This window comes from Chelon labrosus (genome assembly GCF_963514085.1).
Source record: "Chelon labrosus genome assembly, chromosome: 6".
Taxonomy (NCBI): Eukaryota; Metazoa; Chordata; class Actinopteri; order Mugiliformes; family Mugilidae; genus Chelon; species Chelon labrosus.
This window is the reverse complement of record NC_140342.1, coordinates 2,553,406-2,573,204: the sequence shown is the minus strand read 5'-3', so window position 1 is coordinate 2,573,204 and position 19,799 is coordinate 2,553,406. Positions and strand designations below refer to the sequence as shown.

The window sequence follows — 19,799 nt, the reverse complement described above, 5'->3', positions numbered from 1 at the left end:
CATGACGTCATTTCCATATGCCATTGGCTGGAGGAGTTTTTTTTTTCTTACTCAACACAATGCTGTAGTCAAGGTCTGTACACAGCAGCAGTGGTGGAAACTCCAAGCCGCAGCAGCCCCAGTTCATGGGAAGTTAGTTTGCTGATGGTAGCTGGTTTCAAATGGAGTGAGGAATAGATTCACCCTTATTTTGCTGACAGTAAAATAAGGGTGAATCAACAATCTGCTGTTTTTACTTGTACCCTCATTACTAGTTAGCAGACATTTAGAGAAGGGCCTCTAAACGCTTAATTACTATCAAGAATTTTTGTATATTTCATCCACTCATGTTGCAGTACTGCTATAAAAATCTGACAGTTTAATATGTATGTTCACGTTTTCACTGGACCCAGCTTTGAGGAAGAGTTCAAATCTGACAACTGAGAAAGCTTTACTCCACTATCTAATATTAACTGTAGTCAGTTTTATAGCAACAATATAGCCTGTGCAAGTGACATAGCAAGACCCACGGTGGAAGCCACAACAAGGAAGACGAGATCAAAAATATGTATGAAAAGTAAAGTATGTACAAATAATGCATATGGGGCATGGCTGCTATCAGTCAACAGTGGTTGCTTAATGAAAGATAGACTTTGCTGCTGTAGTTTTTCAATAGATTTTGTTGCAGGTGAACATCTTTTGCCTGTAGATGTGTTTATTTTAGTGGAGCCAAAAGTTGGCTATATCTTACCTTGGAACCAAATCAACAGATTTTTCACTTTCCCGCAAGTGTCAAGTGTCTGCAAACAACTCAAAATTTGATATGTTAGATATGTACAATTTTCAATTATATATAGGGTTTCAATGATTTGAACATTACAATCTGTTTTTATTCATACACAGCTTCCCAGTTTTTTGGGCTGCTGAATTTCTCAAAGCAACATATCAGAAAGCATATTAGTCCTGCTAGAAAAGCTTTGTATTAGCGGCAGTATTAAAATGGATCAAATTATGTCACACCCTAGTAGTAATCTCAGCCAGTTCTGTGAACCCTGGTGCTACTGGATGACCTTCAACACTTGATAGAGATAGATAATTTACAGTGAACTAGGGTTGTGGCAAGTATCCCTAACAAGCATGCTTGGCCTCCATTATTCTCACCTGGCATTGGCTTTTGATTTTGTTACATCAGTTGGCAAACCCCTGGTTGTTGCATAGTCAGAGCCACAAAGCATATCCACCAGCTGTTTCTCTAGGTTTGGGCAAGGCATGGCCTGTGGTTGTGTTTGGCTGCGTTTGGACAGAGTCTGTATATCCTCGGTTTGTGTGTTTTAAATTAGTTGTTGGCAAAATATAGTTATGGACGACAGCTGCTGACTCTGCTGGTCTTCTGATCTGATGAGGACAGGACACAATATTGGTAGAGGAGGAAGAGTTGCAAAGATAGAGAAGAATAGCAGGAGAGGGGAATATAGAAAGATGTGAAGAGAAACACAAAGGTCAGTGTAGACAGAGTGGTTTCTGGGATAAATTAAATGATTGTTTTATCTCATTGTATCTTATCTTGTAATTAGATTCATAGATGATAGTTGAGAATAACTGTTGAAACTTGAAAGAAATTAAAAGAGGGAAGAGCAAAGAATGTGGCATTTCTAAAGACTTTCTCCTTATAATCGCCATACATATAATTCTAATGGAACCCTTTTCTAGGACCAAAGAGAAATATATGAAGATTAACAAAAAGCTTCACATAGAACGACTGAGAAAGAGAAGAACTGGGTAAAAAGGTCAGATGGAAGTAAAAAGACAGGGTGTGAGTGGCGGTGGCATTGGCTATCACCTGACTGGTATTAGAGGATCACATACTCCTCCTGCAAACTGACACACATGCATACATCACATGCAGAGGTCACATTTGAGTTAATAAGACATGGTTTCCTTCCCCTTATTTTGTCTCTGTTTTCAGCACTTAGTCATTCCCTTCGTACACCCTGCCAAGCTCCCAGTGAATATCCATTTGCCTATACACATTGTTTAGAGACTCATAGCTTGACCATAGTAGGAGCAAGACACAGAAATGTTCCTGTTGTCAAAGTTGTCCTAAAAATCGGGGGCAAAAAAAACCTTATCGGGAAATCCCTACTGATAATAAGTGTTTTCTTAACAGACTATAGTCAAACCAAACACTCCCTACTGAACGGTTTTAATTAAATATCACTGCACCCGTACATATCACAACACAGGAAATAATCCCATTGAAAACGATTGGGACAAAGTAAAACTGATACTTGACCTCAACCAAAAGATCACAAGTGGCGTCCAGTTTGCAGTAAAGCAGATTTACGGCACAGAGCTCAGCTCTCAGATCTGGGAATGGTAAAGGCATCCTCTGCATTTAACACCTTTGACTTTTAGGAAGAGTGTGAAGCCATTCTTAATAGCTGACACATATTTGGTCTGGGGACAGAGGGATCACTGTCATAGAACACATAAGCACTGGGAAAACACAAACACACACACAAATGGAAAGAAGTAGGCCTCATGACTATGTTGCCTACCATGGAGTCGCCTCAAACAAAACAATAACTAGCTGAAAGATGAAGATGTTGTGATTGTGAATGTTGTGGAGAGTTTAACTGGACCATTCATTGAGATAAAAATAATAATGATAATATAGTTGTAAGCCTAAACACATATTTGATAAATGAAAACATTTTCATCATCCATACTGTGATACATAGACTAATGATCAGTGATACCTACAATAAGTTGATTCATGCTTTCTGACAGTAATAGTATATTTTTTGAGTCATATTTTCCACATGAGAAAACATTTGAATTCCCATATAGTTAAAAATATTGCTCAGTCAGATGTTAATGCTGAGTGAAGCTGCTGGTTTAGCTTTTAGCTTGCGTCATTTGTGCGTCACGAAGTGTGACATCACTGTAATTCCATAAATACATTTTCAAAACTCTCACTTGGTTGCATTTTTGGGGCTACCCGTTGCTTTCTGCTATATAGCCCTTGAAAGCTTGACATTTAAAAACACAGCTCCCTTCATATCGCTGTTGTACGGCTTTCACAAAGCATTTTGTATCTGAGCTGGGAAAGCCACCAATACCAGAAAAATGAGGAACAACCTAGAGATCTGAGCATAATCCAGTTATGACTCATATAATCCTTTTGACAGTTTGGTGTCAAGATATGAAGTGTTTGCCTCCTCATGAGTGGGGGTTTGGAAAAAGAGAGGCTGAGAGAGCAGTAAAGGAATGTATGAAGGAGATTAAGCAAAGAAGACTGAGCGGGAGAGTGGGCAGAGAAAAAGTTGGTTGGGTTGATAGAATCAGTTGTAAATAAAAGGACAAGGGAAGTGAGAAAAGAAGAATAGGCCGAACAATTATAGGAGAAGACGATCGAGAAAAACATTACAAAGATCTAATAAATAAAGAGGATGGCAAAAACCGCCCTCTCATACACAGGCAGGTGTGTAGATTTATGGTCAGCTGTTGTGGTCCAGCAGTCTGCCTGTGGTGAGCCTATGTGTGCATTGGGGTGTGTGTGAGAGAGAAGAGATGATATGCCCTTAACTGAGACCAGCAAGAGGCCAAGAGCAGAGAGGGAAGGAGTGAGAGACGTGGAGAAGGAGAGAGTGAAGGGGAAAAGGACAGAAGTAGGGTAATCTGTGAGGATAAGCGGAGCTGCCCTCCTTCCTGTTGAGCTGCGTGTGTTTTGTTTTGGAAACTTGCGCCTTAGCACATGCTGAGCCAGCCTACTGACAACACACACGTTAAAGACCTCAGGAAAAGTGTGGGAAAGCATGTCGTTTTGTGGCGATCATCTAAATGTGTGTCTGCGAGTGTTTGTTTTTGATGATAGCACGACATCAGATTGGCGAAAAGAGCACTCTGTCACCTGAAGTTATTGTCATATTAAAAGAATGTGCTGTCTATCTGTGCCTGGTTTAGACATTGGAGCCAATGTAACACCATAGGAACAACATAGTAATGCTGGAAAGGGTCCCTTTCTCTCAAACAGCCTCAGTTTACAGATGATGATTTTAATAAATGTCATGACATAATCAAAGTCACTGAGACCTTCATTTTTCTCTTGTCTGTTTTTCTTCCCCTTTTCCTCCCCCCACTATTGCAATTTCCCCATTGCGGGACTAATAAAGGTTTTCTCAATAAACTCAATAAACATTAGTTAAAGTTCTGTATCTATAGGTTTTTATGCTACTGCCTAGAGCTGCAACATCTCGTCTGCCTCAATTTCTGTCTCTGTTTGGTTGGCCTCAAGCAGTTGGATCCCCCTGCTCAAGGTTTCTTCCAGATAAAAAGGAGTTTTTTCATGCTGTTTTTTCTGTCTCCTTAGTGCTTGCTCTGGGGTTTTTAAGACTCTGTGTTCTGTAAAGCATCTTCACACAATTTAGATTTCTATTGACTGCAATATATGAATAAAATTGAATTGAAATTTAATCACCGAAATCCATGATGTAAATACTCCAATTTGCGTGGAATGTGTTGTTGCATTGCAATTTTTATGTACATCCACAATCATCTCTTTAAGCTGAGACCCCACATGTTTAATGCTTGCTAAAAAGAAATGGCCACCCACAGTATTACAGCTACTATATGCAAGCACCTCAACATAGAAGATCCAGTTTTTATTTTTATTCCAGCCTCAAAACAATGAGACAGCAGCATCAGTCTTTGGACTACTATTGTGAGATTTGTCTGAGTGCCTGGAGGTTGCTATTACATCCTCATCTGATGTTTACAGAAAACCATGTTTTCTACAGGGTAGTGTGATATCTCCACTGACCTCACCACTTTTAACGTTGTAACCATATTGTTTTGAAGAGAAATATGACGAAAACATGCTAATGTGCTAAGTTGCCTCCTAACCTCAACCCTTTGTTTTTCCACACTTCAGTTCAAGCAGTTTAAACTTTCATAGTTATTATTTAATATTAAATTTCAATGATCGTTAGCATAGACTGTTATTGCATTCAGTTTTTCATTATGTTTCCTTGGTTTTTGGTTTAATTTAATTTCTGCTGATAAAACAAAAGATCCAGCATCATTGTTGACGTCTGTTAATGTTTGTCTGCCAGCATTAGGTAACTGCTAACTACGGTAGCTGTGAAAATTAGAGCAATTTTAGACTGTGTCAGCAGAGACTCACCTCTCAAAGGCAAAGGGCACTTCTTACTTTTCCAAACATCAAACGGATGCACATTTTTGTCCCTTGTTTGAATACAACATCTTTTGACTGAGTGAAAATGCATGCCCAGACTTTTGTTTGAAGTTTGACCAGCTGATAGAGTTGAGGGATGTTAGACACAGTTGGTAAATGTCCGGACATTTGGAAGAACATGGTTCAGTTTGTCTGAGTGACTTTATGTGTCACATAAAAAACAATGTGGTGTTACTAGGTATTAATAGTCTTGTCGTTGGTCTCCCACACAGCATGTTGGGAAATATGGGATGAACATCGAACTGCTGTGTAAAAGTAGGCATGACTTGACATTCAGTCTCTTCTCTTGTAATGCATATTTTTGCATTTGTCAGAAAATCTGCTTTTTCTTGGTGGTGAATAAAAATATAAACAGGACTGAGGAGCTGATGGGAAAACTCCTCTCTGTCTCCTCTACCTTAATCTCTCAGGTTACTATGGCAAACTGTTTTGTATTAATCCTGATTTCTTTCCTTGGAATAAAGCTAATTTTTTATAGCCAGTCAATGTTTTAGTACGCCATCCTGCTCTACAGTATATATGATTACGTCTTGCCTGGATCATTTTTTTTTTTACTGCACTCTGTTTGTACTGAACATCAGAACTAAACCTTATGTCATTTCAACAAACTCAGTTAATGCTGTGTCTCTAAATGTAAATTGATAGGAGTCATCTTGCAGCCATTGATTTCTTTCTTCATCTCTGCTGTTACTTTACCCCATATTTGTTCTTCGTGATCAGTATTGTTGATTACATTGTTGTAGAGGCTCCACTGGTGAAACAGTGACTACAGGCTGGCTGTGTGGGCTGAAGTTTGACAGTTTGACCTTGACCCGCTCTGCTGTTTGCCGCAGAAGCAAGTTTGTCCCGCTCTGCTGCTCTTTGACTGGCTGGCTGGCAGGCTGGCACACAGTGAGCCCATTGTGATGTTGTGCCCTGATGGCATTCTGAAACACTGACTGACTGACCACTCTACTATTCAACCCTTTGAGCAAGAGTAGATGAAAGAGGGCGACTGTCCTGCTGTCCTACTAGCGCTTACTGAGACTGAATGACTGCCGTCTTCTTGCCCTCTCCACAGCAGTGACAAGCTGCAGCATACACTACAGATTTATTAACACACAGCACGAGGGAGACTGACTGGCTGTATCTATATACCTGCTTTATTACAAGATGAAGGCAAAATTACACAGATGCATCGGTGCGGGGTCAACATGTCCGTGCCACTATTGTCAAACAGTAGGGGTAAATTGGGTAACATACCTATTGCACTAGAAAATGTCTCGTTTCCAAAGTGCAATTTATATTTGTTGAGGTATTTTTTTGAGGTGTTCTTCATCTTTTAAGAGATTGTTTGCCACAGTACTGTACAGTGCTTTCAGACATTTTCTGGAGATGTTTTTCAGTTGTATGAGTAGTATCTAAAAATACTGGGCAATATAGATAAAATCCTTGACCACAGCTGGAGGGATTTTATGTGGTTTGGCACAGGACTTTCTTTCGAGACTTCTGTAATCTTAACAGTTACTGCCAGAAATTTGTTAATGTCCAGGTACTCCCAACAAATTCTACAGCTTAAGTTCCTCCTGGGATATATTGGCAGTCCACCCCAGCATTCTACTGGGGTTAGCCCTCGAAGCTTGGCAGACATCGCAATCTTTCTGAATGATATACATCATGCACATTCACATTACATGTTGTAATTAGCCTTCCTGCTGCCAGAATCTGCAACTACTCTGCTCACCCAGCTTAGAGTTATTATAAACGAAGTCCCCACTCAGTTCTGTCAGATGACAGCTCACTTAAAGTTTATTCAAACAGAATGTCTGTGTCCTCAGTGTTGGTGAAAGGCGAAAAGTGGCACGACGTTGTGCAAAGTTGGTGGTTTCAGTAGTTAGTCTAAGTTCATTATAGATATGTTTTCGTCTGTAAAAATAGCTTTTCCTATTGAGTCTGTTTTAGTGAGGAAATGGCTCCATCTCATTGACGGTAACTTAACTGATACACTGAGAATTGTGTTCTTTTCGACTCTATCCTTTGAAAATAAATTACAAAAATCTTATTCTGTGTGTTTCTTTGTTTTCTCTGCCGTTCTGAATATGTACCAAACTTAGAATGTTGTGGACTGTTTCACTGAAACATCAGTTGGTTGAGAAACTGTGTGTGGAGACCGTAACGTCTGTTTACAGCATGCTTGACTGATGAAAGTCTCTGAGTACAGTTATGTAAAGTCTGTTGCCATAAAGCAGACCTGCTTTTTGTTATGCTTCTTTGTCTACAGGGAACTAATAAATCCAGAGTAATGAAAGGCAGAGCTTCTGCTATGTTTATGCAAATATAGACTCCTTAAAAATTTGCTTTGGGACATTTTGGCTACCAGTTCAACTTTTGGGATGGCATGATGCTGTGTTGTTAAAGTAGTAACTTGTTTGAGGTTCAAGTTTTTTGTCCACAGTCCTCCACCCAACTGTGAACACGATGAACAAGATGGTGGTGATTACTACTTCCTCCCTTCTAGTCAAACCTCCGCCTATGAGTTTTTATCACAAGAGTACTGTCTAGTTATAGTTCAGTTATTTTTCTCATAGTCACAGGATCTGTCCCCGAACAGACCTAACAAATGTGTATGGTGCTTTTTGCATCACACTCTTGGTGGATGTAAACTCTTAATGACTCTACGGATTGAATTTAAAGACGGAGATAGTTTAGTTTAATAGTAACGGTCAAACATAACTATGTCTAATCACAGGAAGAATGACAGAATATGTTTTTGCCTCATGCTAAAGTTGATACCTCTGCAATAGTGTTAAACAAAGCAATAATTTCAGTGTCGCACTTTGTTGTGACAAACCATTTACGCAATGGTATCTAGAAATATGTGTTATATAATGTACTTAACGCTGATAGTAAATAAAAATAGCTCTCACATCTTTTAACCTTGACATATTATCCAGCCTTCTAAATATCCTGCTGCTCTGTGAAGTAGATTCAGATAGATTAGATTCATAGACTTGATTAATCAAAAATTAAGTGCTTGCATAACATGTCTAATACTGGCATTTCATATTTTTAACCCTGTATGGAACTTTCCAGAAGATTAAATCTTTACTTAATGTTAACTTTTGTCTCATTTTGTCTGCAGGCTTTCAAAGAAATGCTGTATGCTGCTCAGGACCAGGCCCCGTCTATTGAAGGTATTCCACGCAAGCACGCATACACACATCTGGTCCATCTTTAGGTGCCTGATCGCTTTACGAGTGTGAAGGCGTGTGAATCTAAAATAGATGTGTATTTCAAATGTGTATTTTGATCGCTTAATTTATGGCCACATGCAGGTACATAGTTGTGCTTAGACTTTTTGCTTGGGATGCAGCAGGGCAGATAACTTTCACCCTCACTGTATTAATAGAAACAATATTTGTCTGTATGTGTCTTTTTTGTGAAGTTCTCAATGTATTGCTCTATGGTTTAAGTGTGAAAATACATTCCGTAACATTCTGCAGTTGAAAACAATGGCACTGGCAGAGATATCACCACTCCTCTTTGCCATCAAAATTGGCATGTGCAGTTCTTTACCTACCATTATATTTATATGGGGCTAGCTCATGCTGCATTATTGCATAATTGTGTGCTTACCAAAAACACAGGACCAAAATTTAAGGCCTCGGTCTTAAAATGTCTTAAACCCGGTTATCAGAGGTCTTTTTTCATCATGTAATGACAGGCCTTTTTGTGTCTCACACAATTAAAGCAATACTAAATGACATGACAAGTACAATGTCTTTTCCTGGTATCTTTTCTTTCATCTTATTTTGACAGAACAGACTCACCACTTAAAGGAAGCAGTCAAAAACATGACCTCACAGAACAAACCAAACAACTCTTACCAGACATGTTAGACTCCGTGAAGCTCATGTGGCCACTTTGACAGACCGCTTGCACTGTATTTGCCTCAGCTTGTACATCTGCCAGCTGCCTGTTGATCAGATGCCATATATTGGGCTGGATGTGGTATTAGTTTCCATGAGAGGATCATCACACTCACTAACCCATTTAACAGTTATCATGCAGTTTCCAGCTGGTCCGGCAGGTGAACAAAGTATCTTAAACCACTGTTTAAAAGACTATGTTAAGCTTTAATTCATGCAGACTTTCCCATGACAAACTAGAGAATCAGATTAGTAAAAATCAATCAAATGCCGGGTCAGTTCATACCATGTGTGCAATAATATTGGCCAGGTGTTTCACATTTTCAGGACAACACAATATTCATTTGCTCTGTTATCTGGTGATCAAGAATTAATTCACAAGTGTGAAGTTGGAAGGACTATATTCATCTCTCCATCAGATCAGATCTGTCTTTTGGCAGCTTCTTGGTCTCTCGCTTCTCTGTGTGTTATAAACTGTAATAAAGAAAATACAAACTATTTTTTTAGTTAATATCCAAGTTAAATCTGTTATTGTGATGACATGTTAAAGAGTTAATCCAAACTCAAGTCAGGACATGTCTGAAAACAAGCAAGTCCTGCCAATTTCCCATGACGGTACTGCATAATAGATAATTGCCTAACTCAGATTTTACACCAAAATAATTTTTATCATAATGAAAGGAAAGGTGACATTTAAAGGCCCAACTTTTCCACTATTACTAATTATTGTTATTTGTTCTTGATTGAGGATTGAATAACCTGTGATGGAAGTCATCTTGAGGTGTGGGCTGTATTTAACCCATTATGTAAGAGACACACATAGTATCACTCATGGTCTTGTCAAGATTAAGTAAACATGGCATAATTCTTCTTTTCCTTTACACTTTTTTGGCCTCCACATAATTAGACTCTGTACTGACTTTATTGTCTAACAACTGTGTAATTTTCTTCAACACGTGAGTGACGTGTACTAAACTCATTTCATAGCGTCCTCATGATGTTTTCGAACAGTCTGCATGTATGCTGCATCCATTAAATTATACACATCACAGACAAATTTTAACAGTAAGAGCATATTTAGGATGGTCAGAAAAAAACAGCTCCATACATGTACGATGGTGATGAGTCATTTATACATCCATCAATTCAGGTGCTATGTCTGTTTTATACACAACAATAGTCACATGTTGCTTCCTACTATCATGAATCACGGGGCGTTCCATTCTCATCTTTTGAGGAATCAATAAATACAGCCAAGCGTTTATAGCCACACTGACTGATATGCTGTTTCATTTTCAGTTTATTTTAAGAAGGTTTCTGTGACTTGTCTCCAACTCAGAGGCTCAAGTCTGGAAAATTATTAATCATGTAAATGACCTTGCTCTTATATAGCGCTTTTCTACCTATTGGTACTCAAAGCGCTTTACAGTCACAGACACACCTACCCATTCGCTCACACAAGCACTCACACATTCACACACCAGTGCCATGCACTGGGAGCAACTGGGGGTTCAGTGTCTTGCTCAAGGACTCTTTGGCATGTGACACATTCCGGGGATCGACCCGCTAACCCTCTGGTTCGTGGACAACCCGCTCTACCTACTGAGCCACAGCCTGATGTATGTTTGTAATTGTCTTAAAATTGAACTATTTCTTTGGTTTGATTGAGTTTCCTGCAGTTAACTGGCACTAGCAGGCTTTTATCCATCCAGATTACTGGCAAACAATGCAGTAGATCTTTAACGGGTATACGTGAAAATAAAGACACAGGGTGATTTGCGATGCACTGGAATCTTCGACTCACAGGAGGTATTTTGAGATCTTACGTATGGAAACAAAGGCTCATTGTTAATATTCTTAAATCATTATCAGTCCCACTAACCATCTGTCATTCTACTTATCCCTCCACCTTCTACCATGGCCTCTCTAACAATATTTTTTGCTCATTCTCTTTCCATTACCCTCTGTCAGTCTTTATTTTATATGTATATATGTATTTTATATTTATAATTGAGACCTCAAATTAATAGTTTGAGATTGTTGAGACTGATTTTTAATAACCAGCATCTAGTGACTGTTTAATGTACTAGCTTCAGTGTTGAACTGTGCAGACTAGAAATTTAAAACATCCAACAGCCACTTGTCAAAAACTTGATCAAACGTCACTGTGAATAGTATTCACTGTGTTATAACTGTATTCTACAGAAGCAGTCCCTCTTAACCACAGGTCTCAAACATACAGCCCGCAGGCCAAAAGTGGCTCACCAGAGGGTCTAACCTGGCCCGCAGCATGAATTTGCAAAGTGCGAAAATTATATAGACTGCAATTTTTCAATTAAAATAACTGCTATCCCTAATTTGTCAACTGTTTTAGAAAGAGAAGTAGACAGAACACAACACTGAGATCCAGCACTAAACAGCAGACAGCAATGTACCCGAATTGCACTTATTTTCCATAAGAAATTTCATTTTTTTTTTTTTTTTGAAGGATCATTTATTAAATAAAACATTCTCCTAATTTACTTATTTGGACTACAACAAATGGAAAAAACCTGGAGTTGTCGTTACTTATAGGTCGTTATTCTATGTTATTGGTCCAGCCTGCTCAAGATCAAATTGTATGTGGCCCCTAAACTATAATGAGTTTGACACCCCTGCTTTAAACTGTTCATTGGCCGTACTGTATATTGTCTACAGTACTAGGGATAGTTGAAGGGAGTGAAGGGAGAAACTTAAGCTGCGTTTCTTCTGGAGCTTTTAGTTCAGGAAGCTTTTTTTAACAGAACTAAAAGGTTGTTTAAGTGCACTGGTCGTCTGCATTTCCATGCTTGCTCGACTCATGTCCAGTAGAGGACTATGATAATGCCATACTTAGCTATAGCCAGGCATCAGTGCAACACTACAAGTGCAATAAGCATGGAGGAGATTCAAACTTAATGCTGTGAGCACCACAAATGTAGATAGAGGTAAGAGAGAATATATGTGAACTGGCTTAAATAATGTCTAATTCTGTTCCTGTGCTTTAGCTTTTTTTTTTTTTTTACATTTAGTGCCTTTGAGCAAGATACACAGCCCAGGCTACTGCACTGGTTGGTGTGAATGTGTGTGGCAGTGTAAGAGTAAAGGAGGGTGTTGCTACACAATGGAGTTAAAAAAAACATCAATTGTCCAGTGGAAAGTATAGCCTATTATGGAAAAACAGACATGTCATAATGATAATAATGATGATAATCATCATGTCATGAGCTGGGACACAGCAAGAAAAGAGCAGAATAAGGCCAAAAGGGGATAAGGAGATTACTGTAGTCTGACTGTGGTGGTTGTTTGTGCACTGGTGAGAGAGAAAGAGGGAGTGGTTGGGACACTCCAATTTAGGTAATTTGGTGTCTTGTCTAAAAGCAGCCAGTCTGAAACTCTGTGAATCACTGAGTCTGCATAGTCTGACTCAAAACCACCTGCCAGGACTGTTGTTGTTTTTTGCTGTCGTGACTGCGGATGCAAGTTAGTGGTCGGACACAGGTTCTCTGTCCACTGTTTTGTGTTTACCAGAATCTAGCCCAGCGTGAGATCTGAAATAGTTGAGATCAAAAAATGATGGAAATTACAGGACTGCATTCTGGTAAAAGTATATATATATATATATATAAAAGCTTTGACTCAATAGGAGGGACGGGAATTCAACTTGTTACCCTGCTTTTTGATATGCAAGGAAATATACACATTATAACCCTGGTTATGATTCTTCAACGCCAGATGAGGTCTCATTAACTTCAGACGTATGGTTCAGATGTTGTGATGGAGCTTGATCTTCTTCAGTTTGCAAGTTTTATTTTTCCAATTAACTGAATCATTCATGCGGGTGGATAGTAAACATGGGCTTTTTATTAGCTTGTTTTAATCAGAAAGGAGGACATTTAGTTGTTACCTTATTATCTTGTCCTGTCTTTAGCTTTGATATTCTTTTTTCATCTTCTGTAACCGCTTGTTCCTGTGAAGGGTCGCGGATGGTGCTGGAGCCTATCCCAGCTGTAATCGGGCGAAAGGCGGGGTACACCCTGGACAGGTCTCTAGTCCATTGCAGGGCTTAGCTTTGATATTAATTGTGTAAAATCAGTTTTATCAACACGTTAGCAGAGACACAGCAGTCATTTTCTTTGTTCCTTTTTTCTTTTGTATGTGTTTGAATAAAATGCTGCGTTTGGCTTGTACAGTGACCCCAAGTGTCACAAATTATGAAACACAAACGCAGTATTTTTTACACCATTCAAAATTATAGCTGGTTAAAGATAATCAATTCAGTTTTATTTATATAGTGTCAATGACATTTCAAATTGTCTCAAGACACCTTTCAGAACCCAGAGCCTGAAACAGCCACAGCAAGCACTAAGGCAAATGTGGCGGGAAAAAACTTCTTTTTAGCAGAAATAAACCTTCAGCAGAACCCAGCTCATGCTTGGGGGACCCATCTGCTTTAGGCTGATCAAGCAGAGACTGAAAAAAAGATAAGAGAGGAGAAGAGAGCAGTAGGAGTAATACATCTGAATAAAGCATACATGTAGAATCTAAACATGATGCAGACAAAAGTACAATATATAGCTGATGCATGTTACATGAGAGATTGATAAAAACTAAAAAAGAATGGACAGAGCTAGCATTCATAATATTCACATATGTTTTAGTGTGTATACAGAGTGCTCACAAAGTTACTGTTATAGAGATAAACAAGAGCACAGTGGCAGAACACGGTCTGTGACAGTAATAGTTCTACTCCAGGTGATTTAGCTGCTATAATATACAACTATATACAAAGGTCTTTAGCTTTGATTACAGAACTCATTCACTGTGGCGTTGTTTCAGTAAGCTTCTGCAAGGTCACCAGATTTATTTCCATCCAGTGTTGCATTAATTTTTCACCACAATCTTATATTGATGATGGAAGAGTCTGACCACTGCACAAAGCCTTCTCCAGCACATCCCAAAGATTCTCAATGGGGTTAAGGTCTGGACTCTGTGGTGGCCAATCCATGTGTGAAAATGATGTCTCATGCTCCCTGAACCACTCTTTCACAATTTGAGCCCCATTAATCCTGGCATTGTCATCTTGGAATATGCCCGTGCCATCAGGGAAGAACAAATCCATTGATGGAATAACCTGGTCATTCAGTATATTCAGGTAGTCAGCTGACCTCATTCTTTGGACACATAATGTTGTTTTTCTTTGATTTGATTTCACTAAATGTTTGAGTGATCGCCGATCTCGATCAATCAAGATTTTTTTCCCGGCCACATTTCTTCCTGGAAGACGATGGTTCTCCACTATCCTTCCAGTTTTTAATAATGCGTTGGACAGTTCTTAACCCAGTTTTAGTAGTTTCTACAATCTCCTTAGATGTTTTCTCTGCTTGATGCATGCCAATGATTTGACCCTTCTCAAACAGACTAACATCTTTCCCACGACCACGGCATGTGTCTTTCCACATGGTTGTTTAAGAAATGAAAAGCTACTCATTGCATCAGTTGAGGTTAAATAGCTTGTTCCCAGCTGAAAGATAATCACCGATGCAGTAATTATCTAAAGGAGGCTTATACCCATTTGCTTAGTTTAAGCCATGTGGCAGCTGTTTTGTTTTTTTTGTTTTTTTTTTAGCCAGGCAGTGTATTATAGTTTTATCATATATAACTATAAAGGAGGTGGAGAGAGGTACAATTATTGTAGAGAACTATAGTTATTGTTCCATTTGCTTCTTTAAGGCTCCTATAAACTTGACTTGTTCATGATTTCTATCAATAATTTGTTCAATCTAAAGTGGTTTATTCTTTGTGCATGTGTTGACCCAGGCACTGAATAGCTGCTTACATTTGCCCTTGCACTGTTGGTTAGAACTGAAATAGAAATTAATTGCTGGTACAAATAAATCTGTAGTCTCTTCCTGATATCTGTTAAGATAATAGGTTAATATTTTTGATGACTGGAGTGGCTGTTAAAGTATTTTCTTTTTTACTCAGTCTTTTGTTCCTGTTAAATATACTTTTTTGGGGCAAGCTTTACCCCGAATTAGAAAAGAATTTTCTCTTTGCACTTCACCTGCTCCTTAATCCATTTTTCAACCAAAGGTATGCATCACAGCACAAAGGTTGGTAAACTCAAGTGTAGCAGAATTTTGGACGTTCCATGAAAACAGTCCTGCTGCTGTCTTACTGCTCCCTCCACTGGTGGGAACAGGACTGGGCAGGGCTTTTGGGATTAAACAATTTTATTTACACATAGCACACTAAGTCACTCATCCCTTCCAATTTATAATTTCTCCAACTGTTTCTTCAACATTTCCCTGGATTTTTATTTATTTATTTATTTTAATTATAGTTTCATTCCCCAGCTACATTCAGATCTGCCAAGGTGATTCATTCAGTAATAGTCCTCACTGTTCTAACAACTCTTTTTTGTTGCAGTCACAGATGAGGATACAGTCAAGAGGTACTATGCCAAATTTGAGGAGAAGTTCTTCCAGACGTGTGAAAAAGAGCTGGCCAAAATTAACACCTTCTACTCTGGTAATAACTGCAACTGACACCACTTGTCTCGACACACAGTCATACACTATAGAGTTTGAAATCACTCATGTAGCTATGGCTATGACACAGTTTTGTTTTTGATTTATATCATTAACAATGATCTCCCTTTTTTTTGTCCTTCCAGAAAAACTGGCTGAGGCTCAGCGGCGATTTGCCACACTGCAGAACGAGCTGCAGTCCTCATTGGACGCCCAGAGGGAGAGCTCAGCCAGTGGGCTTGGCCTAAGGAGGAGGAAGACGGTGTTTGCCCTGTCGCAACAGGAGCGATGCAAACACAGAAATATAAAGGACCTGCAGCTGGCCTTCTCAGAGTTCTACCTCAGCCTCATACTGCTGCAGAACTATCAGGTGCACATTCACACACACCACCTCAACACAATTTCACAGCTAGAATGAAATTTCTATAAATGGATATTTATCATACACAGAATAACCGTAATGTGTGCAGTGCTGATGGAATGAAACAAACCATTTGATCTCCTTCAGCTGTGGGAAATTTCACAGTTTGTTTCACTATTTTGTAGCCAAAATCAAGTCAAGTCAATTAAGAAAGTAACCCGCAAAGTAATTGATAATGAGTGACAGAAGTGACACATAAAGTTATTAGGTTAATCGAATTATATGCTGCAGTTTCTGTCACCCCTTCTGTGTTTCTTGAACTTGTGTACATTACATTTACATATTTGCTGCTTTACATCCTGTATCACATTCGCAACTCTGCTGCAAAAAGTTCTGCCACACCGAATGATCACGGACTACATGGTGGACATTGTGGATGCTGAACATGAACATGCTGAAGAGCCAGATATTTTTCTTAGGAACAAAAGCTGGACTCAGACAACAGGAGTCTTAGCCCGATTTATCCACATATCCTCCCTTCCTGACAATTAAAGGAGAAATGCAGTTGACCTTGCTTGCTAAGGAGGTGTAGCCCTGATCATTTGGTAATGTGTTAAAACTGACGGTTAAAATCTAACCTCCACTTCTGACTGAAGAATGGACACCTCATGTTGACTGAGTCTCCCCAACCATGTTCTCATCCACACTAGTTTTGCCTTCTGCTTTAGTTATTTTTTTCTTTTACCTGATTTTTCTCATCGACAATTTCACGTCTTTCATCAGCTGGCTTTAAGAGTCTTTTCAACTGCCTTTCTTTCTCTCTGTCTCCCCCACTCCGCGTCTCTACAGAACCTGAACTTCACAGGTTTCAGAAAGATCCTGAAGAAGCATGACAAGATTTTGGAGACATCAAGGGGCGCCGACTGGAGGGTGGCCCATGTTGAAGTGGCTCCATTTTACACATGCAAAAAGATCACACAGCTCATCTCTGAGACCGAGGTAAATACACACACCCATTTACAGATATTTCTGTCAAATTCCCCAAAGTCCACATGGCTGTAGATGTACAGTATCACCAAAACAGACTGTACAAGGTTATCACTGCCAGCATTAGATTAACACATCAGAATCTCCTGTGTCTTTCAGGGATTGGTCACAACAGAGTTGGAAGGCGGTGACAGGCAGAGGGCCATGAAGAGACTGAGGGTACCTCCTCTGGGGGCTGCACAGGTCAGTCACACACTCAGTATTTACTACCTCCTGCTTAACCGGCTTCTAATAAAGAGGGAGCCAAAGTGCATCTGTTGTCCTTTACTGGGTTAATGTTAATGTGGTTGTTTATGAGTCTGTCTAAATTTAGAAACATATAATGGCGTGCCTTTGTCATTGGGATTTTACTACAAGGCGAGTGCTCTCTCTGTCTGATGTCTTTATTTTGTTATTGTTATTTATTGGGGCAGTTTCACATTCGTTATAGGCTGGTTTGTACTCAGAGCCTGTGTTTAAAGCTAGCCCACTGGTACAGTTGCTGCTTTTATTTGAAGCTGGTTACAACACAAGATGTGTCCACAAAAAGCTTGTCTTCAGCCATGGTAGCATCAGCCATAACACAGTCATAAAATTAATTTCTATTAAGTAATAATACATTTATTTACATTAATTTACATTAACATGAAAAATATTCCAGCCTGTTGACTTGGCTTCCAAACTCCCCATACCCCAAACTGATGAAGTATCTGTCAGATGCTCTGGAACAAGCTTGATCCACAGAGGCCCCGCCCCTCAACCCACGGGACCCAAAGACTGCCCCACCAACGTCCTGGTTCTAGACACGATAGGACACCTTCAGAAGGCCTGTGTCCATTTTCCGATGCACCCAAACTCTGTGGGAGCAAAAGGGAAAACTAAACTGTATTAGGCAGATGGTTTTAATGTTGTGGCTGATGAGTATAATACAACCTTGCCATTTCTGTAAACATTAACATCACAATTTGTGACCTTGGACCACTCCTGAAGTTTCCACTTACAAGGTTGTCAACTAATACAAGAAAGGGGTGTTCGCATGGTCTCTACTTGTGAGCACAGTTAACACAACCCAATCTGAAGGCATCAAATATATTCTTCAGTATATTCTATCCAAAACATGAGTATTAATATCTGATTGAGTGGCCACTTTAAATTTCTGTTCCAATGTTGCTGCTTGTCATGTCACACACTCCACATCTAAGGGTGTTTCTCTCCATCCACAGCCTGCTCCTGCTTGGACCACCTTTAGGGTCGGCCTTTACTGTGGAGTATTCCTTGTCTTAATAGTCACTGTGGTCATTGCAGGTAACACACACACATTTCTAAGCACCTAATCATACTGTGATATTTATGATGATTTGTTTTTTACTTCCTGGAAAGTGACTGTCAAAATGCACATGCTATAAAAATATCTAAAGTATTTGTTCTGTTGGTCACAGCAGGACAAAATTGAATCATGGTGTCAAAATGAGGAATTAATGCATCTTCACTTTACCCATGAGATCAGACCTCATCATCTGTCCTTAAAAAAACTGAACACAAGATAAGAATTAAGACAGTATTAAAAAGTCTTAAATGTAATTAAGAAACAAACATAGTGAAAAAAGAGACTTGTTTGCTGCAGGCAAAATCATGAGCCATAATATTCGAATGTCAGAAGATAGTTTGTTTTTAGAATAAGCATATTTTATATTTCTTTAATGTATCCATCAAGTTTCTGAATTGATTGAATTGCAACCTGCAAGTCCGTTCACTAATACATACAGATCTTACTAGAAATGACTGTTATATACAATTAAGAAATCCAAACAAAATGGCCACGTAAAGGTCTAAAGTTTTTGTTTTATGAACTCATGTGGTGACGATGACTCTTTATTTACTTAATTTCTTTTTACTGCTGTCTTCTCTTTCTCCTATCACACTGTCTCTCTGTCTGCTCTTGTTATTAGGAGCTGTGGTGATTAGAGACTTGAATGTTTGGCCTATGGTCAGGATCTACAGAGGAGGCTTCCTGTTAATAGAATTCCTCTTCCTGTTAGGTAAACACACACACAAGCACACATCACACTGTACATGCTTAGATACTAAATTTGGCGTCCAGTTTCCGTTCATTCAATTAAGGACAAGGGAATTCCTCTGTACTGGAGCAGATAGTTGGACCTAAAGTGATGTTGATGTTAATTAAATTGCAGTTTCCATTCTAGTAAATGTACTACACTAAAATATTTACATGTTCTTATTTCCTTGTTGTTATCTTTCAGGTATCAACACCTATGGATGGAGGCAGGCAGGAGTTAATCATGTACTCATATTTGAACTCAATCCCAGAAACAACTTGTCCCACCAACATCTGTTTGAGGTCAGCACACGCTTACATGTGCCAGCGTGCCTTCTAAACTCACTCAGGTCACAATGGAAATAAGTTGACCTGTGTGTGTGTGTGTGTACCTACAGATCGCAGGTTTGTTGGGGGTGCTGTGGTGCGTCAGCCTGCTGTCCTGTATCTTCAGTATAAACATCCTGGTCCCAATGCAGGCCAACCCTCTGGTTCTCTATGGCTTCTTCCTGCTCTTCCTCATCAACCCCTTCAAGACCTGTTACTACAAGTCACGTTTCTGGCTGCTCAAACTTCTGGTATTCATCAGTTATACGCTCTTCATGTTTGTTTATGTGTAAAGGTTGTGTGGTCCGTTCATTTATTGCAACAATTTATTATC

The 19,799-nt window shown here is 39.2% G+C and overlaps 1 protein-coding gene across 1 annotated transcript in view; it reads left to right on the top strand.

Moving 5' to 3' along the window:
- Positions 1-19,799, top strand: part of LOC311490053 (xenotropic and polytropic retrovirus receptor 1 homolog) — a 39,182-nt gene that overhangs the window by 8,997 nt on the left and 10,386 nt on the right. Inside the window, exons 2-10 of the mRNA XM_084547391.1 lie at positions 8,358-8,409; positions 15,595-15,696; positions 15,842-16,065; positions 16,906-17,055; positions 17,203-17,286; positions 18,306-18,387; positions 19,032-19,121; positions 19,344-19,441; positions 19,537-19,716. Coding sequence (XP_084403517.1) covers positions 8,358-8,409; positions 15,595-15,696; positions 15,842-16,065; positions 16,906-17,055; positions 17,203-17,286; positions 18,306-18,387; positions 19,032-19,121; positions 19,344-19,441; positions 19,537-19,716 — 1,062 coding nt within the window. The remainder of the gene's footprint in view (positions 1-8,357; positions 8,410-15,594; positions 15,697-15,841; positions 16,066-16,905; positions 17,056-17,202; positions 17,287-18,305; positions 18,388-19,031; positions 19,122-19,343; positions 19,442-19,536; positions 19,717-19,799) is intronic.